This window comes from Chlorocebus sabaeus, chromosome 13 (genome assembly GCF_047675955.1).
Source record: "Chlorocebus sabaeus isolate Y175 chromosome 13, mChlSab1.0.hap1, whole genome shotgun sequence".
NCBI lineage: Eukaryota > Metazoa > Chordata > Mammalia > Primates > Cercopithecidae > Chlorocebus > Chlorocebus sabaeus.
The window spans coordinates 49,969,966-49,992,518 of record NC_132916.1 but is presented as its reverse complement, the minus strand read 5'-3'; the positions used below and the strand labels follow the sequence as shown (position 1 = coordinate 49,992,518).

Sequence of the window (22,553 nt, the reverse complement as noted above, 5' to 3'; positions counted from 1 at the left end):
CAAGTACTTAAAACTGTTCTATTTGCTTTTTATGTATCAACACAATTAAAACTGTGCTATGACTGAGTATCTGAATCCAACAATGGGTAATAAATTTCTCCTCAAATGTCAGACATACTAAAGATGATTTAAGATGATAAATCTCTAACAGCCCTTGGCCAGCAGGAAAAAACAATCTACAGTTAACTAAAGAAAGGGCAAGAGTTCACATCACACCACTCCACCCATGTGGTATAATCATTCTTGGCACTGGCAAACCACAAAGAGATGGCTGCTTCCTAGGGTTCAAAGGCTGCCTCTATGGGGCTGGAGACAAGGAGCGTACCCCTTTGTGTTCCACCAGTGCTGCAGATCAACCACCCAGATCCATCCACGTGATGCCTTCCACTGGACCTCAGACTCTGTATTTGACCAAGAGGGCAAAGGAAGACTTTTTGCACAGAATTATTTCTGCATTCATTTCTATCATGGGCATCTACTCTTTTCGGACAAGATGTAATCTTAGGGAGTAAAGTGGATCACTGTAATGCAACACCCTGACTTACACAGGTGAAGTATTACAGGCTGCATGTTTCCTATTGGCTTGGTAGGTTGATACTCTGACATTAACCATATTTTGGATGAATAAGTTGATAAGACATGGATTATGGGATGTTGTCAAGTTATAAACAAATTACTTTTGAAAAGGTCACTTGTAAGTTAGATCTTTAGAACCCATGATGCATTTCTCCTAATTAATTTACACTGGTGTAAATTAATGTTCAGCTGTCAGGACTGCCCACAGAAATCTATGCAACCCACGCTGTGAGTAGCAGCAGGTCAGGTGACCTGTGTTCTACAAGCCCCGTTTTGCCACTAAAGTGGTGCACGGCAGCACTGCACAGCATAAGCTCTGCGTGGAGAAGACCTGAGTTCAAATCCTGACATGCCTACTTTTATCTCAGTGAAGTTATTCAACCCCTTTGAGTATAAATTACCATAGCAGTCAAATTATATTTAGAGATGAATTTTTAAAAATCAGATATTTGGTGTGAAGATAATCTGGAGTTTTTACAAAAGGCTTTTTCATACCAAGGCATCCACAAAGATGATAATACTTCTACTCATCCCTGGGGTAAGATGCTGATCATAGCTAAAGATGACCAGCCCAGGTCTCTGACAAATGCAATCCCTGCCTGGCCACTCTGAGGACCGAGGGGGTCAGTATCACTGGCACGTCAATCTGAGACATGACGGTTTGTCAAGCCACCCAAGTGGTGAGGCTCTGATTACCAATTAATATATCTAAAAGTACCCTGGGATAGAGCCAGCCTATCATGGACCTTTCACCTTCATGGGCTTAGGGTCCAACTGTTAAATAAAAGGCTGTTAGATTTCTCAAGGCCCTTTGACTATATAACTCTACTTCATTATATCCCAGAGCCTAACCAACTGTGCTTATAGCAAAGTATCTTTGGGAAATGATATGATTCCAATTTGGACTGTCACAATTGTTCCTTCTTCCCTGATCTGAACAATAGGAGCAGCTCATGGGCTGAAAGCGGGATGTCAAGATGAAAATTAGGTGATCAGGAATAATTTGTTATTAAAGGAATGTGTGAGTACTCACTGTGCCAGGCATAGTTCATATATTACCCTCAATCTTCACAGCCATCTTGGTTTCATTCCTTACTTGAACGCAAAAGCTACAAAGTGTACTATGCACACAATAGAGAAAGCTATACAGTGGGTTCAAATCTCCTCTGCCATGGAAAAGAGAATAAGGGAACCAGCTGTTCAGCTCTGGCCCTCCTTGCTGGGTTCCATTTGAGCTTCTCTACAGTTCTGGCTGGTTGGGATGTCTCCTTCTTCAAAGCCATCTTGTTAGTTGGTTATTTTTAGCCACATTTAACAACTGAAGAAATGTAAGGTAAAGGAAGCTTAGAAAACCTGCCAGAGGTTATACACTGGAGTGAATTGCAAACACTAGGTGCTCTGCTTCTGGGTCAGAGGTTCAAGGGTGAAGAATTGCCAGGGCAGAGGCTGGAGATGGGAGCTAAGAAATGTTCTACACTTTGCATCCATTGTCACTGAGAATGATGACAGAGGTGGTGCTGGCTCCTACTGCTGCTCTGAAAGGCTGGGTTAAGAGGAAAGTGGAGGTGGGAGCAGCAGTTCTGCTTTTCATGACAACCAGGGAATAGGGGAGGTGACCTACATGAACACCTGGTCTGTGTCTGTGTTTATATTACTCACTGTTTACTCCTAGGCTCTCTCACACCTTTTCAGAGGGGAAAAGTAAACCTCCCACAAAACATCATTTGGTTCAACTACAGATGTATTTCGGATATCTTCAATTAACCCTTGATCCTGAAAAAATGCTTTCAAAGAACCTTCAACCAATAGCATACAAGGACCTACTCGGAAATCACAAAAGCCAAATAATGTCAAGCAAGTGTGTAAGAAGAGAGCCCTGTGTGGCAATACTAAAGAAAATGTTGCATTCTAACTACAAGGGGAAGGAAAAGTCAGCAAGTGTGTAACAAATGACACATGACAGTCACCCCAGAGGACAGTATAAATTGCAGACAGTACAAATAGTACACAGAACGCATAATTTGCTTTAGTAATTCAGTTTTTCATTTGGTTTTCCAGATCTGTCGGGGATCAAGAAATTAATATAGACATATATTAATTTTGCATATATAAATTATTTGCAAAACCATTTGTGAAAAAGTTTCACAAATCATTCAATCTAGATTTAACAACTGGTATAAAACTGTCCTGAAGCACCTGAAAACCAGGTGGACCAGGGTCAGAAAATCCAAAAACTTCATCAGGTCTTATCCAGAATTACTCTATCTAATAGTAGTATTAAATCCACTCCTCTACTTAAGAGTTACACAGGCATATTTCAAGATAAATTATAAGAAAGGAAAGACTGGATGACCCTCAAATCACTAATTTCGATCAAAAATTACTAAAATAGGGTATTTTAAACTTTACTTTGATGTTAAACTTAAAGAGCAAAACATCAATAAAACAGGTTTGACAAAGGACTATTTACCAAACACAGTCATGGAAGGATTATGAAACCACATGATAAGATAGCACACAAAGAAAACATTGGCTATTTAACTACTCAGGAGGAAAAAGGCAATATGGAAGGGGGAAACAGTCTAAAAAGCAGTTTTTAGGGTTTCAGATATGTTATTGTGGCAGCAGGCATAACATCAGGGTAAATTTTCCTTTTGACTTCCTCGGAACACTAGTTGAGATTTATGTAAGGCGGTATAATTTAGTTTAGAGAAAACTGAGATTGCATCAATTTGGCCTCACCCTTGGCCTGACATTTTATCCTTCTCTCCAGAGATCTTCCTTGGACTGCTCTTAAGTATGCTGCTCCAGAGAACTCTGCTCTATATTGTCAGAAACTGGCTTTCAAGTAAGTTCTGTTGCTAATTCCACTTGATAATTCTACAGTTAAGTCAGAAGGCATTTGAAAAGATGTATAACTTTGGATGGTTCTTTTCTGATGACAGGCTGAAGGGGGTTCTTCTCTCTTTGGTTTGCCTTTTGCTTTTCATAGCTTGACCATTTCTGGCTTCCACTGCATTGTAAGAGCTAAACTACAGGTTTGTCAGTCAGTGTTCCTCTGTCTGTGTCTGTCTGTCTCTCCCTGCTCCCACCCCCTCTTCTCTCCGTTCTCCTCTCTCCCTCTATCTCTCATTTCCTAGTTACAAATCATGTTGTCTTACTGTCTTAAGAGCACCACTGATTTCGTCCTTGTGCCACTGTCCCTATGCTCCCAAGATCATATTTCGGTATTTTAGGATATGTTTTTTGTTTCATTGTTAGAATACTTTTCAGAAGAGGTCATGATAAGCAAGACAATTTTACATTTCTGAGTTGAAAAAACTGTGCTGCTCTTCCAGAACAGTTTTGGTTTGTATTCGCAGCTTTAGGGGCTCCCCTGACTCTACATTTTAGGAACAAAAAGAGGTTAACATGGAGCAGGTTGTTCATGAACCAGCAGTGACCTTTACTACTGCAATCACTTTGGATTCAGACTGAGAAGGCACTATAGCTCTTAAAACCACTATGTAGGGCATGTGAAGAAGAAAGAAAAGAAAGAAGAAGAAAGTAAGGAGGAGAAAGGAGGAGGTGGGAGAAAGAAGGAAGGGGGAGAAGCAGGAAAGGGGAGGAGGAAGAAGAGAGGAAGAAGAGCAGGAAGAAAGGGAGGAGGCAAGGAAGGGAGAGGGGGAGGAGGGGGAGGAGAAGGATGACTACCATCTTGACCTAAACTCATATCTTATCCAAAAATAAATTCAAAATGGATCACAGACTTCAATATAAAACATAATGCTATAAAATTTTCAGAAAAGAAAAACAGGAGAGAATCTTCAGAACACAGAGCTAGGCAAAGAGATCTTAGAATTCAGACCAAAAGCACAATTCATAGAGGGAGAAACTGATAAATCAAATCACATCAAAATTAAAAACTTCTGCTCTGCAACTCTGTTAACTGGATGAAAAGACAAACTACAGACCAGGAGAAAATTATTTGCAAACCACATATCTAACAAAAGACTAGAATGTGTACAATTCAACAGTAAAAACCTAAACAATTCAATTAGAAAATGGGCAAAAGATAGGAGACTCCACTAAAGAACATATACATATGGCCAATAATAAGCACATGAAACTGTTAAACCTCACTAACCATTAAGGAAATACAAATTAAAACCATAATGAGATATCACTACATACTTATCAGAATAGCTAAAATAAAAAATATTGACACCACCAAATGACGATGCAGAGAAACTGGTTTACTCAGACTTTGCTGATGGGAATGTCAAATGTTACAACCATTCCAGAAAAGAGTATTGCAGTTTCTTATAAAACTAAAAATACACTTATCCTTTGACCTAGCAATTGTACTCTTGGACAGTTATCTCAGGGAAATGAAAACTCATGCTCATACAAAAACTTGTACATAAATGATTGTAGCATCTAGCATCTTTGTTCATAAATAGCCCAAACTGGAAACAACCTAAAAGCCCTTCAATGGGTAAATGACTAAAAATGACTAAAAAAATACTATGGAATGCTACTATGCAATAAAAAGGAACAAACTATCAATACATGCAACAGCTTTGAGGGATGTCAAGGGAGTAACGCTGAAGGGAAGAAAAAGCTAAATGCCAAAGGTTACATACTACGTGATTCCATTTGCGTAGTATTCTTGAAATGACAAATTATAGTGGTTGTCAGAGGAGGCAGGTAGATGGAAGGAGTGAGTAGGGATACAAAAAGGTAGCATGTGGGATCCTTTTAATGCAACTGTATCTTGACTGATGGTGACCACAGAAATCTCCATATGTGATATAACTGCATGGAACTAAATACATACAAACATACATACAATGAACGCTCTGAATAAGGCTAGTGGATTGTATCAATGTGAATTTCCTAGTTGTGATATTGTACTATGGATAAAGAATAGGGGTATCTATTATTCCTTACAACTAACTACATGTGAATCTAAAATTATCTCAAAATAAAAACTTTGGAGATCTTATTTATTCTAAATATCCTATCTTTCTGGTGTTTCATCCATTAGATACCTGATGTCTTCCCTCCCTAATCTGGTTACTCTCTGTAGTCCTAACAGCAGAAAATATTTTACTACAATTGGTAGTTTAACTTGTGCTTCCCCAAAAACGTTATTCATGATTTACTATTCCCAACTGGAGCATGCCCTTTGGAGATGGCCTTATGTTTAATACTGACTCTTATGCTGCATGAAATGGACAAAATATATTCTGAGTCTTAGTTGCATCACTGGTAAAATGGAGATAAATTAACTGATGGCACAGATTTATTTTGAAGACAATTAAAATCATAAGTAAAGCACTCAGTACATAGTAGGTCCTTAAATTATTTCCTTCCTTTTCCCATTATCAACCTAAAATCTAACTTAATTACTGGATAAAAACATCAACAGTAAACTTTGGTTTTGGCTCCAAGGCTCAGTTTAGAAAACAGTAAATGCATCTCTAATGAGCACAGCCTGGGGACTGGGGATGGAATGAGGCTAAATTCAGTTCTTAACATGCATTTCAATTTAGGAGAAACATAATGTTTTTAAGCCTATGTTCTCTGAGTCTGAAAACATTCTGGCTTATCAAAATGTTTTACAAATGTTTAGCATATAATTCATTTTTTTATGATTAGTGAGTGACTGCCACATAGACATTTAAATCTGTAAATGGTAACCAATCATATACTAAATTACTTCTATTCAGATATCAACAAATTTATTTATGTTGGACAAGTTCCAGCCTTAAAAATGACTCTGATTCAAAAACATAATTTCACCCATTTCACCTACCTACAAAAGTATTTTTTAGTAATAGACTCCCCACAAGGTGATAAGCTTTAAATGTGTCAGAGATTTTCAGTTATAGTCCAACCAATTAAGCTACAGAACAGTAGGAGTGAAGCACTTAGGATTTAAAATTCAAGGTAAGTTGCTAAACATGGGATTCGGAGCAATTTGCAGGTCAGAGCATGACAGCTGGATTTGCTGAGCAACACTGGCCTGAGAGAAGTGTCAAAGCTAGAAAGAGAAGAACCAAATGTTACATCCTCTAATATGAATAAAATGGATGAAGCAAAGTATAGTTTACTTCTCCTGGTTACCTGCTCTATTTATGAACAAGCACAAAACACAAAATGCAAAGTAATACTTGAGGACAAAGTCTGCTCAAATATTCCTTTAAAGTACTGATAACAATTTTGTAAAATGAATGCTTACCGAGCAAAATAACTTTGTTTCCGTTCCTTCTTCTCTTCCTTGGTATCCATAATACACAATCAAAAGTGCAAAGTATTTGGAAAAAGTCCCTCTTTTTAATAGTGAGTCATAACCCTGTAAGAAAAAATAACAAAGCAACCGTAAACTTAAAAGTTTACACTGGCCAATGTGAAGAATAAAATGGAGTAGAACTACATGGACCAAAACAAATGAAAAATAAACTTTAACCAGGAAAGACTGTCACATGAGTCAAATATGAAATGCAAATGTTAAATGGGAGAAACTACAATCAGAATGGAGATGTTAAACTATCAAGCAAAACCTGATGGAAAACCAAACTGAAGTATTTCCCTCATATATTTTAAAACATGCCAAAATAAAAACCTTCACTGACTTTGGAAGATTGTAGCCTAACTATGTAGATGCTAATTATTTTTTAAAAAATTGAACTCATAATCTCTCTTCAAAAGCAATTAATAATGAATATGTCTCAGATAATTACGTAAAATGGCTCACTTAGGTGTTTTACAAGTATGTTCTTTTTTAAAAAATAAAAATAACTTCAGCACTCTATTTTATTTTCGGAAACATGCCAGCAAGTACATCCCACTTGAGCAAATGTGGAAATGAAAGTACAAAGACACAGGAAGCTGTTCCTCAGCATGGCTTTAAACCCTTGCCTCTCCCTCTTCTCCCCCTCCTGCGACCCTCACCCACGCTTGCCAGCAGTGGCTTAAGCCTATAATATAAAAGGTTGTCTCCAGATCAAGCTTCCTTAAATACCACTTTCATCATGCCACTCCCCTGCTCAAAAATTTCCAGTGTCTACTTATTGCCTGATTCACCGGCCTAATTTCTGCAGAGCACTAAAAATTGTCCTTTCACCCTGAAGTTCACCAATCAAATTTAAATTTAAAAAAAGCAGGCTGAGCCATGGCTCACACCTGTAATCCCAGCACTTTGGGAGGCCGAGGCAGGCAGAACACTTGAGATTGGTAGTTTGAGATCAGCCTGACTAACAGGGTGAAACCACTTCTCTACTATAAATACCAAAAATTAGCCAGGCATGGTAGTGCACGCCTGTAATACCAGCTACTCGGGAGGCTGAGGCACGAGAAGCGCTTGAACCAAGGAGGCCGAGGTTGCAATGAGCCGAGATGGCACCACTGCACTGCAGCCTGGGTGACAAAGGGAGACTCTGTCTCCAAAAAAAAAAAAAGTAAATATAAATAAATAAAGCCAAGTGTATTCACAATCAAAATTATTTACTAATTCATTTCAATTCAGTAAACAAATTAATCCACAATACATACTACATGAAAGGGAGTATGATAAGTACCAGAGGCCAAAGATAAAGCCATGATATTTGCTCTAACAGTATATATTGTCTTTCCGGAGAGACACTTAAGATTTCAAGACAATGTTGTATGTACTGCTGAAAAAGAGGCCTCAGGAAAAATACTTAATTAGCTCAATTTAGCCATTTTCTAATGTATATTTTCAAAATATCATTGAAAAAATATAATATATATAATTTCTATTTGCCAATTAAAAAAATAAATAAATAACACTTAACCCTATGCAAGGCCCACCCCAGGTACCCTGAGCACACACTAAGGTTGTAGGTTAAGAATAGATTTCTGGCCGGGTGCAGGGGCTCACGCCTGTAATCCCGGCACTTTGGGAGGCCGAGGTGGGTGGATCACCTGAGGTCAGGAGTTCATGACCAGCCTGGCCAACATAGTGAAACCCCGCCTCTACTAAAAATACAAAAATTAGCCGGGCATGGTGGCGGGCGCCTGTAATCCCAGCACTTGGGAGGCTGAGGCAGAAGAATTGTTTGAACCTGGGAGGTGGAGTTTGCAGTGAGCCGAGACCACTCCGTCACACTCCAGCCTGGGCAACAAGAGCAAAACTCCGTCGAAAAAAAAAAAAAAAACACAAATGCATTTCCTAGGTAAAGGGTACGAGCAAGCAGGTTTCGACTGAACAAAAGCAAGAAGACAAAATAGTTTCCTGCTGTTCCAGGGTAAAGTGAGCTGAGGATGAAGACATGGGCGGGATCTGGGTCACAGAAAGCCTAGTATGCCACTCTAAGGAGCTTGGACTTAATCCTAGCTAGGCTATGTGCGGCGCACCCCCTTCAATGTACCTTGTCAGATGCCACCAATTGCTCATGCTGAACTCAGCGGCAGCATTTGCAGAGCCATTACCAAATCGATCAGAGCTGGTCCACGAGATAAAACCAATTTTCTCATCTGCGATGTATATGAAAGGACGCCACCAGAGGGTTTTCCATGAGGAAGTGTAGCATCAGACAGCAGAGGTAGAGGATGGACTTGAGAGGATTTAAGGACAGGGGGAAGTAGATTCACTAAAAAGAAATTACAGTCAAACTAATTGAGGGAGGAGCACCCAAACCTAGGCAGCAGTAGTTGACATAGAAAGAGGAGGGACGGACTCAAGAAATACTTGGGAGGCTGATGAGTTGAGATTTGGTGACTCATGCAGTGTAGATAACAAGGAAAGTAAGGAATGAAGGATGTTCTCCAAGTTTCTGCTTCAGGAACTGTGTGGGCTATGACACCAAAGATCTGGTACAATATACATGAAGAGGGCACGCTGCATGTAGGACAGGGGAGCAGAAGGAGGTAAGAGATCGGTTGTGGACATGGTGACTTTGAGACGGCTATGGGATAGTGGAGCTGGGGACATTCACCAGACGTTTGATTACATCGAAAGCACAGAAGGGCAGTAAAGGCTAGAGGAAAGGAATTAGAAATAATCAGCATATGCTTGTAGTTAAGAAGAAAAGGAGAAAAAACAATATGATGATGAGATCACCTTGGAAGCCTGACAACTATTCACACAGCCCTGTACAGAAATAAGGGAGTACACAGTCTCAGCTCTTACTAGTTTATCTTCATATCCCTGACTTGGACTTCACCCTCAAAGAGTTTTTCATCCAGTCACGAAAATATGACTGTGCAGATAACTAAACTGTAGGGTAGTAACTTGGGGCTGTCCAATGAATAATATTAAGAATCCAAAAGATGCGAAGTTCAATTCTGCTTGAGGTGATAAACCTTTCAGAGTGGTTAGGATTTCAATGGGTAAACAAGAGGGATAGGGCATTCCAGAAAGTGGGAATGCCAGAGCAAAGGGATAGAAGTGAAAGGGGACAGGCACACTCGGGCAAGGAAAGAGTGGCTACCAGGTACGGAAAGGGAACTAATCTTGATGCCTGCCTACCAAGAGCCATTTATTTCAACATGTTATCCCTCTGTTATCTTTTTATCCTTCAACCACACTATGATTTAGATGTCCTCATTTCCATTAAACTGAGGCTGAGAGGTAGTAATTAATTTCCTTAATTCAACAGCACTAGCTGTGCTGTGGCAGCGATTTCAATCCAGTCTGGTATACACTCCAGTGTCTTTCAATAACCTTTGGAGCCAGAAAGCATTTGGGATGAGCTAGAAAAAGTAGTCCAGAGTCAACAATATCCAATGCTGCAGCATAGAATTCTCAAGTTAAGTCATATGTACCTAGCCACTGGGACAGGGGGTCATTGAGGACCTCCAACAGGACTGCATTAGTGACGTACTGGGAGTGGAAGTCATGCTACCATGAGTTGGGGTAGTTAGTACTCATTCAAGAATTTAAGTGCAAGAGGAAACAAGAAAAAGGAAAGAAGGCGATTGAGCGTCTAACTCTCATGAGCTCAGTTTCACACTGTGGTTTGAACGACCTGGGCTCCTCCCCAACTCTGCACCTTTATCCTCACTCTTTCCTCAGGCATGAGGCAACCTTGCCGGGCTCCTCCTTCTGACAAGGCCCAATTCTACTTCAAAGGCTTTCCTGACCACTTGTGTGCCCTTCTCTCTCCTAAAGAGCTTACTTCATATATCACCTATCACTTACTGCAAGGCACTTAATCATACACGGTGTGACAACAGCATTTCACTTGGTCTCCTCGCCCCAACCATAAATTCCTTCAAGTAAAAACTACCATGTTTCACTTTTACTATACTTCTCTAAATAACTGGCACATAAGTAGGCAGAAAATCCATATAAAAGCTAAGCAAGGAGTTAAATTAATCCAGAACTGGGGATAAGGTCAATTACATGGCAGACCAATACAAATCCAAAAATTCCTCCCAAATTAAGAATTACTTAGGGATAGAGGATGGAGTCTCAAGCTAGCCTCCCTCAGACTCCAGGAAGGATCAGAATCCTAGGCTCTCTGCCCTGCCCCAGGTGGTTTATTTTGAAGTTCATCTCCTACAAGTCAAAAAAGTAATGATCTCTATTAAATTTTCAGTCATGAATAAAAATGAAGTTACAGCAATCTAATTGGAAAATATTTATACTTTAAGCTGAGCCAGAAACTGATATTCTGTTCAAGTAAAAAAATTTATGAAAATATGCACAAGACAAAAAGATTAAATGATCCAAGAGTTGACATCTGGTGCTGCTGTGTCTGATTACAACCAGTAAGGCGTTTTAAAATTTTTTCAATATCCTATGAGATAAATGAAAAATATGCTAATCTTTGGCTTAAGTTTCTGGAAATTTTTATATTCCTTAAACAAGATAGATGCAGTTCTTACAGGTTTAGACACACCAACAGATTAACCAGAAGGAGCTCAGTAGAGAATGCTATAAAAATGATTTGCACAGAACACCACACTGCAGCCTTCATGCTTCAGTGACAAACCAGGGCTCCTTAAATCAATCTCTAATGGGAACTACATTTTCCATTATAAGTGGTCATAATGGGCTTCTTAAAAGCCCTTTGTTCATTTAATGTTGACTTTCCTTCACATCAATACACTCTTGACTCATCTAATTGCTGACTTCTAAGAGTCTCCTGCATTTACCGTGTATTGCAGACCAAAAAGAATTTCATGAGAAAGCATAAGATGAATCTTCCGTCTAAATATTCTTTTTTTTGCAATCTGAAATCAGGATAGTCAATTTAAACTTAAATCCAGTTCATTATTCAAATAAAAACAGCACATAAAAATCCTTACTTCAAAAGAGCTGTGATGAAGACAAAGTATTTTTTGAATCATCAGCAAAGTGTTCCTTGTTTGTACACATGGCACCATTTAAAAGAACAGAACCAGCAGAGACCCCTTAACTACATCAAACTGACCCACACAGCTGGGGGTTACACAGCTGGAGGTCCTCAATGATCTCTCCGTCCCAGTGGCTAGGTACATGTGTCTTAACTTGCAAATTCTGAGCTGCAGCATTCGATGTTGTCGACTCTGGACTACTTTTTCTAGCTCATCTCCAAATGCTTTCTGGCTCCAAAGGTTATTGAAAGACACTGGAGTGTATACCAGACTGGATTTAAATCGCTGCCGCAGCACAGCTAGTGCTGTTGAGTTAAGGAAATTAATTAGTACCTCTCAGTCTCTCAGCTGTGGGTCACACAGCTGTGGACCCACACAGAAAAGCATGACTTTTTGGATTCACCTCTAACATACTGCAGTTCCTTGAATATTCAAGTATAACAAGTCAGGACTAGAAAAACAGCAGTATATCCATGAGGCCCATCAGCTGTTTTCCCAACAACATGTTTCTTAATATACAAATGAAATGATGCAGGAGTACACAATGGTCACACTGTGTTTGGTCACGTAAGGAACAGACCAAAATGGACCTTTCTATGCAGGCATTTCCTCCTAGAAAATAGTTATATTTGTACCAAAATATAACAGGTGTTCCATCTCTCAAAGCCACACTGTCATCTAAACAAAGCAAGAATATTCAAATTTCAATGTTAAACAAGGTCAGAAATTTGAACACTCCCTATAACTTTACAGAAACCTGGGAAGGACATAGAACCAGATATAAACGTGTGCCACAAATTTACAAGGGTATACAGACGCAGTGGCTCATGCCTATAGTCCCAGCACTTTGGGAGGCCAAGGCAGGTGGATGGCTTGAGGTCAGGAGTTCGAGACTAGCCTAGTCAACATGGCAAAACTCCGTCTCTACTAAAAATACAAAAAGTAGCCAGGTGTGGTGGCACATGCCTGTAGTCCCAGCTACACAGGTAGCTGAGGCACAAGGATTGCTAGAACCTGAGAGGCGGAGGTTGCAGTGAGCCATGACTGTGCCACCGCACTCCAGCCTGGGTGTCACAGCGAGACTTTGTCTCAAAAAAAAAAAAGAAAAAAAACAACTTAAAAGGGGAGCAATCAGAAAATACCCCCAAATAAACAAATGCTTGTTACAAAAACAATGCAACAACAACAACAACAAACCCAAAAATGAATGGCAACAAATAACTAAAAAGTTATTCCTGGTGATGAAGCAAGGTGATGATCAAGGATGGGCTCTGGATCTGCTATTTGGGAAAGGGTTTGACATCTTTGGATGGCAAAATGAATGGAGAACTTATCAACTCCTATTCCATTATTCTCTGCCTAGGGTGCTCAAATTTGACCTGAGCAAAATTAAATAAATGTGAGTTTCAGTGGTCTTTTACCTAAGATGAGTCAAGAGATGCCATCAAATCTCCTACATACTCTAAATGAAGACCCATCTCTGGGCTAGATAGATCATTTTACAAGTTCTCTCTTAGAAAATAACATGCAAATGAGATTTCTAAAAAGTCACTGGTGGGGTGAGGAACTGTAGAAGATGTAGAAAATGCCAGAAGCCTGAAAACAGGCAAATGCATTTGAATTTAGAAAGGGTAATTGTGCAAACTATACACTGAAGCATATCATCACATAGATTCCCAGGAAATTTTTAGAAATGATCATTTAAGGCAGTTTGGTAAGAAAATAGAGAAGGGAGCAGTGGACCCTGAGATCTAGAATGATCCCAGAAAGCCAACGATTCGGCAGGACAAGTGGGTCACTTTTGGAAACATCTACCATGGACCAAGTATTCTGCTGCAGACACAAAGAGGAAGACAGCATTCATCAGCCAGGAAGCTCAGGAAGAAGAGGCAACTATAACTTATCAGCTGATAAAATGAGATGAGTGCTCTGATACTAGTGGTCACAAGGAACCAGAGAGCACAGAGCATTGAGCAACTTACACTGCCTCAAAGGGAAGGAGTGTCCCGGCAACGTCACAGGTGATGCCAGTGCTGGGCTGGGAAGGAGGTGCAGGAGTTTCCCAGATGGTGAATGCAGACGAGGTCAGGCTCATCAGGCAGAATGAGGATGTGCAAGCCTCTGGCAGGAATGTGTGGTGTTCGGGGAATCCTGAGTGATCTGGTATGGCTGGAGTGCAAGGGCTGGTAGGAGAGGACATTCAGGGAATGCTGGCTTAGTCAAATCACACTGACCTAATTTCCCTCCCTGACATAGCTACTATTCTAGTGGATTAGGAAAATGAGGAAAACACATGTAACTGCACTTAAGAGGCATTTGATAAATTTCTCTTGTCTGCTTATGGATAAGATGGAGAAATGTGGGTTGGGTGTGTAGGTGGATGTTTATATGATTAGATGAATAAAGGAAATCACTGAATCACCGTACCAAGAGGTATGTGTTGACTGACCAACCTCAGTTGCTCTGAGAGCTGAAAGCCATTCTGAACCTGGAGGGAGAACGTTAATAGCTTAATACAGTATTTTTTCTTATGCCCTGTCCTCATGAGTGTATTTCCCACTAACTTGAACAAAAACATAGAGGCCTCCCTTATCAGCCATTTGGAGTGGTAGGTACTTAATAACATCCTGGATAGCAGCATTAGGATTCAAAAGCCCTCGGCAGTCTGTAGAAAGGAGTCAATTATTATGAGGTGGAAATTTGCTCCCAATGAATCTCAGGTTTTACTGGTGAGGTACTAAGAAATGAGAGCGGTACAGTTTAGTGTTAGCACAGGTGAATATGATTTGTGGTTTTAGATGACAGTAAGGTTCATATATGGAATTACAGTTGGGTAATTCCACTGTGCACCTTCCTCCCCACTCGCCTCCAAAAAACCCACTAGTGCTATCAACCCAGAATAAGCAGATTATAATAGTCTGTCACACCCTTTTTGAGGATTAGACTCCATCAGGATTACTGCATTTAGCTAGGGATCTCACACTATAGGGAAATTGGAACAAACAGGATGGTTAAATGGCATAAAACTAGATTTTAAGAATATTAGTCAAAGTAGTTGGTCAGGAGAGAAGACTTGGATTAAATGACAGCTGTTTTTAAACATCTGAAGGATCTTTATCCAATAAAGGATTTAGGCTTGATAGACAGATCTCCAAAGAGGTAAACCTAGAATTAGACATTAGATATGGAGGGAGAGAGGTCCACGGCTCAGTATAAGGAAGAACTGTCTGAGAGGTAGGTGCAAACAGCTGCCTGTAGATGGAATGGCTTCCTCATCTTCAAGAGTGACAGAGCACATACTGAGCAACTGTTTTATATGACTACTGTAGAGACGCAGTTCTCAGCCTTATCAAATTCAACACCTCATCTAAATAAATATGTAAACCATTTTATTATACGCCCTTCATAATATTGAGATGAAATTCATAGATCATGTAACCTACTTACACATTTAATTTTATAAAATCATCATGATGCCCCAAAGGAAAGTATTTGATCACGGGTATTTCAATATGTAAATTCTCAGACACAGTTCATTAGAAGACATATTATAGATTCATATTGCTCCTACAGAAGAAGATATGAAATTCCCAAGTATAAGGGTCAATTCTTCATTTTCTTGGACTGCCTCACTCATTACAGGGCATTTGGCACCTCTGCTTGCCCCCAACTAAATGCCAGTAGCGCCCTTCCCATAACCATGCCAACCAAAATGCCCCAGGAAAGGGTACCACAACCAATGAGAATAACTATTAAAAGGAAAATCAAGCCCCACAAGTAAACTAGTATTTTAAATTAGTTTTTAAATTAAATGTTTTTAAGTTCAAAAATTCCTTTAAAGCTGAGATTTTATAAACTTCATATACCTGAGAAGTTCTCTGTTTTCCATATGCTCTGTGATTCATCTGAATAACACTTAACCCATGCTAATAAGGCAGAGGGTACCTTTTTTTCTTTTTTTTTTTTTTTTGAGACGGAGTCTCACTCTGTCATCCAGGCCGGAGTGCAGTGCCATGATCTTGGCTCACTGCAACCTCTGACTCCTAGGTTCAAGCTATTCTCCTGCCTCACCTGCCACCATGCCCAGCTAATTTTTGTATTTTTAGTAGAGATGGGCTTCCACCATGTTGGCCAGGCTGGTCTCGAACTACTGACCCCAGGTGATCTGCCCACCTCAGCTTCCCAAAGTGCTGGGATTACAGGTGTGAGTCACTGTGCCTAGCCAACGGTTACCTTTAAAATAAGATAGGCCTGGTTAAAATCCAGATTCCACCACCTACAAGGTATGTAGCCTTGGGTAAGTTACCTAATTTCTCTAACCTTCAGTTTCTTTATCTGCAAAAGGGCTGTTACACAGACTCAATGTGTTAAAAAATCAATGACTAGAATCTGGTGCCCCATGGAACAGAAAATTCTATCCATTGACATTTCCATCCATTCAAATATCCAAGTGTTCATGAAATACCATTTTCAATATATCTGAAGAGCCACATTCAAATCCGCCCCAAATAGTAAACTAACAAGCTAGGCAGACCTAGTAAATATAAAGATGACAGGAAACAGTTGAATATTTATTGAACATTAACCATATGCACCAAATTTTTTGTTCAATACTGTTACACACACTGCTTGGTTTAATCTTTATGACTGCATGAGGGAGTTAATCTCAATTCTTTCCAGATAAAGAGTCTGAACTTTAGAACAACTAAAGAATTTATTCAAGGTCAAATAGCTATAAGAGTTACAGCCAGAATGATCAGCTCTGTCTGACCCCAAAAAAGGAACCACTAATAATGGCCTGTAAGGGTAGGCTATTACCACACATAATTTTCACATGGATGCCTAGTTCTTCCTGGATTTAGCCACAGTTAAAAAGAACAAGACGGAGGCCGGGCGCGGTGGCTCACGTCTGTAATCCCAGCACTATGGGAGGCAGGGGCGGGTGGATCACCTGAGGTGAGGAGTTCGAGGTCACCCTGACCAACATGGTGAAACCCCATCTCTACTAAAATTACAAAAATTAGTCAGTGTGATGGCGCATTCCTGTAATCCCAGCTACTCGGGAGGCTGAGGCAGGAGAATTGCTTGAACCTGGAAAGCAGAGGTTGCAATGAACCGATTTCGTGCCACTACATTCCAGCCTGGGTGACAGCGAGACTCCGTCTCAAAAAAAAAAAAAAAAAAAAAAAAGAATAAGAGGGTGAATACAGCTTTATGGCCAACTGTCTTTAAGGATGTAAATACTGACCTGTATTGAGGTTAGCCATTACTACTCATACTAAATGCACTTTAGTAAACATGTCAGTACATTCAACAACTATTTATTGCACTGAGTAGGTTTCTAAAGAACTAACTGGAAAGCATATTCTCTTAATTCACTAAATTAATTACCCCTTAAGTTTTGAGAACAGAAGAAACCAATCTATTTCCTCACAGAAAATGGAATTGGTAAATATAGATAGTCAGAATTTGGAATTTTGATTTAAAAAAAAAATACATTTATTTCTTTGTTGCTCTTAAATTATGAAAGCCTGCTTTTTTCTAAGCACTAAAATTATAGCTCATTTTTAGAATTAAAAAATTACAGTTCTATAACATTTCTACTAAATATTTTAAATATATTGAATGCATTCTCTCATTAACACTCATAAGGTATAAGAAGTCAGTTTTGAAGTTTTCTACCTGCACACAAAGATTAGAAAGGCCAAATCTGCATTATCATACAGAAAGTTACTGGAGGTAATGAAAACAGAACAATCTATCTGCTGGTCTCATCTCCTAGTCATAAGAGACATCCTCTTCCTCACCATCAATCACTACTGGGTACCTGCGACATGTTTTTGATTACCTGTCACAAGAGGTGTGAAAAATATGATGCCTGCCTCACCCACAGCGGAGTTTCTGGAGACACCCCTACTATGCTGTGGCACTGGAAGATCACTTCAGATCATCTCTAAGACAAATCTAAAGACATTAGGCTCCAAGTAGCATCAATAAACAGGAGACATGGGAAGAAAAGTTTGTTTTCAATTACTTCTGGAATTCGTTTTAATACTACCAGACAGATTCATTCCTAAACCATACAGTCTCTGGCCCATTTGATTTTTTTGCAGACATATTCTAGCTCCGGTCCAAAGGAAATAAGCTGCAAACTTCTGGAGTCTCTAGACTGGTACAGAACTCAATCTCATTCACCAAATCCTTGCAGAGAATATGTGCCAATGTGAATCACTGTGCCAGGGTCCTGTGCTCACAGCAAATGCCATCACCAATGCATGTGTCCTGGTCTTACACCGGGTCCCAATGCAATCAATTTCAAGAGAGGAAAAAATAAAATGTGAGCAGTAGTTACCACTACTACTATTACTACTTATTATTATTTGGTGGGGGCTATTTCGTGGATCTGAATTAACAGTTAACTGACAAAACCAACAAAATTGGATAGATGAAAGGCGTTAAAAAGATAAATGGAATGCCTTTCCAAAAATATACAGTATATAAGTAGCAAACACTCCTTTTCAAGAATTAAATTTGAGTGTCTTCTAAGACTTTATCAATGAGAGACAATCTATCAGTTAAACTGCCATTTCACTAAAGAAAAGGCCATGTACTTCTTTGCCTTCAGTGGATGAGATCTGTAATTGAATGCATTTTCAAAATATACTGGCATACATTCATACCTGTAAAAATGCAAAATAAAATAACTGAATTATCATTCTCTTTTTAATGTGCTTTCAGCATAGTTACATGGAGAGTATAAGTGGCAATAAACAACTTATGCTTACTCCTAAATAGTGCCTTGTAATGTATTTATGAGCAATTTTCTTCAATTCAGTAAGCACTTAGAACCTGTTTTATGCCTACAACTGTACTATTTATCTGAAGCTTGTGACTATGAAAAGGACCCAATGTGCTCTACAGAAACTTCAATTTTTGACAAGGGAGATAAGGTTTACATAAAATTATCAGAAAACAGGGGCATGAAAAAGTTACGCCAAATAAAACGTATGACACGCAGAGGGAGTGCTAAAAGGGAAGTAAGAAAATGGCTGGGTCACACAGGCCAGTGCTGGTAGGGAAAGTGTTAAAAGTAGGACATCCCCGAAAACCACAATTCAGGGTTATATTTCAATAGTGCCACACAATTAACAATCAACTCTGTAAACCAGAAACAGTTTTATCCCCGATGAAAATGTTATCTATAAGAGCACACTCAAGACAACAGCATTTCTGCCAGATTCTGCCTCAGATGTCTTGGTAACAATGGAGAGAGGCAAGTAGTGTTGTGGTTAGCAAAATATGGACTGTGGTAAATACACAAATGTGGGTTCAGGAACGAGACATAACAAAAAGTGTCTAAGCAGCAGGGAATATGCCCAGTGTGAAACTAAATCAGCATGGAGAAGTACAAGGACTTCTTCTTGGGGAAAAAAAATTATGTGTGTAATATTCAACTATCAATTTCTAGCAGACTGGGTTAAGAAATCAAGTCTATGGAATACGTTCTTTCTTTTAAAGGTTTATTGAGTTGCTTGTCATAAAACTTGTAGAATTCAGAAGAAAATGGCTTTCTGGTAGACTGGATTGTTGTTCCTAATTACGCACTCCTTCCCTTGCTGTAAGATAATTATACATCCATACCCTTTGCTGTGCAGCTCTGTGATGCTTTGCACTAGTATACAGAGTATATGACCACATCTGACTTTTCATGTGACTTGTTTTGACCAATAGACTGTGAGGATTAATAGTCATATTCATATTGACTTGAAGCACTAAGAGACCTGGCAAGTTTCTGCTCCCCACCAGCAGAGTATGCTCCAGGTAGCTGCTTCTCCCTCTTCAGCTTGGATTCTAGGATGAAGACATGTGGAACAGACCCGAACCTGTACCTCAGCTTTGGCATCCGACTTAGCCTTTGCCAAGGCCAGCCTGCAGAACCCAGCCAGGAGTAGCTAAACCACAGTCAACCTGCAAATCCACGAAGGTGAAATACATATTTGTGGATACAACCCACTGCGGTTTGGAGACAATTATGTAACATTATCACAACAAAAAACCCAATACACCCTTAGAACCATCCTGATCCACAAATTACTTCATGGAGTTTTACCAGAAAGATCAAAACCACATAGTACATATTATTGTTTATATGAATAATTCTACCAAGGCCTGAGATACCAAAGCCCAGACACAAGACAATTGACACAAATAGCAGACGAGGCTTCCTTTTCTTCCAATTGTCATTTACCCCATAACCACTTCGCATGGTTATGGGGTTTTAGTTGGGAAGGCATCATTTGACAAGAAATTGTGCATTGTCTTGGTATATTTATATATAAGGGTTGATATTACTTACTGTTATAGGTTAAATTATAGCATTCCAAAAAAAGGTATGCTGAAGTTATAATACTCAGTACTCCCGAATGTGATCTTATTTGGAAATAGGGTCACTACAGATACAGTTAGTTAAGATGAAATCACACTGGAGTGGTGTGTTGCCCTAATCCAATATGACTGGAATCCTTATAAGAAGATGGCCATGTAGTGATAGAGACACAAAGAGAGAATGCCATGTAGACACAGGCCACACTTAGAGCTATACTGCTGCAAGCTAAGGAACTCCAAGGTCCAGCAAACCACCAGAAGTTAGGAAGAGAAAAGGAAGGATTCTTCTACCGGTTTCAGGGGGAACATGGCCCTGCTGACACCTTGATTTTGAACATCTCGCTTCCAGAAAGTGAGAACATACATGTTTAAAGCCACCCAGCTTCTGGTACTTCGTCATGGCTGCACTAAGAAACTAATACACTGACTTTAAATTACTTTTATATACTATCACTGTTTAAATTACTTTTATACACTATCACTGCTCCAAAAACTTTATTACTTTCTCAACATGTCCATTCTGCCACGTTCTCTTATAATTTAAAGGAAATGCAGGCATGCCATTAAGAAAATTGGTAAAAATTATTTACCAGTTGCCTCCTGGGCCCAGATGTTAATTCGGTGAGCTTTTTGTTCATCCAGTTAACATCTGGGTCCAGGAGACAGTTCAAGCACAGCTTATTTGGGTAGGTGGACTAAGAACTGACCTGATAATCAAAGAATTAATTTATCCTATAAGAGTCTTTGGAATATTCTGAGAATGCAGAATCACCATGTACTATGCCACTCCTATCACACTTTCTACAGCAATTTTACACTGACAAACTCATACTGCTAAGTTTCTCAGTGCACATTTATGCTACCTTGTGTCATTTTCTTTACGTTATTTCTTTTGTGAGACGGTGTTTCACTCTGTCACCCAGGCTGGAGTGCAGGGGTGCGATCTTAGCTCACTGCAGCCTCCGCCTCACAGGTTCAAGCGATTCTCCTGCCTCACTGCCTCACACTCCCCAGCAGCTGGGATTACAGGCGCGTGCCCCCACACCTGCCTAATTTTTGTATTTTTAGTAGAGACAGGGTTTCATCATGTTGGCCAGGCTGGTCTTGAACTCTTGATCTGAAGTGATCCACCTGCCTTGGCCTCCCAAAGTATTGGAATTACAGGCATGAGCCACCATGCCTGGCCCCTTGTGTCATTTTCTAATTATTGTTCCTTATGCCCATATTCCTTCCAATCAGACTGTAAACTCTCTAAAGGCAAGGAATGTGTCTTATGCTGTTCATCCATGCAGAATTATGCACACATCACAACTCTTTGTTCAGGCTGGACACAGAATTTATGTTTAATAAGTTGATTTTTGACTTGTTACGGCTAAGTAACAGAAACTGACTTCAGGTTATGAAACGGTAAGGTCTTGCCTTTTATTTAGATTAGTGGTCTCCACTTTTTATTCCACATCAATAAAAGTATCTGAGCATAAGCCTCTAATTACTTTTACTTATAAAACACGTCTTCTGTACTAATAATTATAAGGCATATAACTAAAATAGAAGTTATGAAAATAAAGACATTCTAACAATTTCTTTCTGTACCTTCATGTGATGCATGAACTTCACTTTAGAAACCACCAGTCTAGACTATGAGAGCAGGTATGTGACAACATTCCCTGGGATTTGGTCTTTTCCAGGAAATGGACCTATAAAATTCTAACACATTTATAAACTTAATAATTATCCGACAGAGTCATAAAATTGTCTAGATCAAACAAGCAATATTTTAAAGTTGATAGGACTGTCTTTGCAACTAGGATTAATTTATATATTATACTACTAGCCCCCCATTATAAATGCATTTGCTAACTGTGGTGCTCTCTGCAATTAAACCCTTTAAGTTTTAGATGTTAGAAATGAAAATCTATTATCAAGTCTTCAGGAAAATATCTGTAAGACTGAGAACCCAAATGATATAACATTCTGATCTTGAAAACAAGGAAAATAGAAGGATAAGCAAAGGGGATGATGAAACAGAACACTCATACTTTATCTCTAAGAACGTCATCAACACAACAACATCCGATTTTCCTGTGTTCTACGTGCATGTGGATAACGCTGTGCTAGAAAATAGAAGGACGTTGAGTAATATAAAACACAACTTCTATAAGCTTACTATAAGAACTGGCCCAGTGCAGTGGTTCATGTCTGTAATCCCAGCACTTTGGGAAGCCGAGAAGGGTGGATCATTTGAGGTCAGGAGTTCGAGACCAGCCTCACCAACATGGTTA

At 39.4% G+C, this 22,553-nt stretch overlaps 1 protein-coding gene across 8 annotated transcripts in view; it reads right to left on the bottom strand.

Moving 5' to 3' along the window:
- Positions 1-22,553, bottom strand: part of NCOA7 (nuclear receptor coactivator 7) — a 155,087-nt gene that overhangs the window by 113,887 nt on the left and 18,647 nt on the right. For 7 of the 8 annotated variants that reach the window (XM_008007151.3, XM_038000951.2, XM_008007152.3 and 4 more), the window contains exon 2: positions 6,803-6,916. In XM_008007151.3, the coding sequence (XP_008005342.2) occupies positions 6,803-6,852 (50 nt within the window). In that variant the 5' untranslated portion in view covers positions 6,853-6,916. Of the gene's footprint in view, positions 1-6,802; positions 6,917-13,868; positions 14,104-22,553 lie in introns of those variants that run through there. The other variant, XM_038000952.2, reaches the window with a different exon arrangement.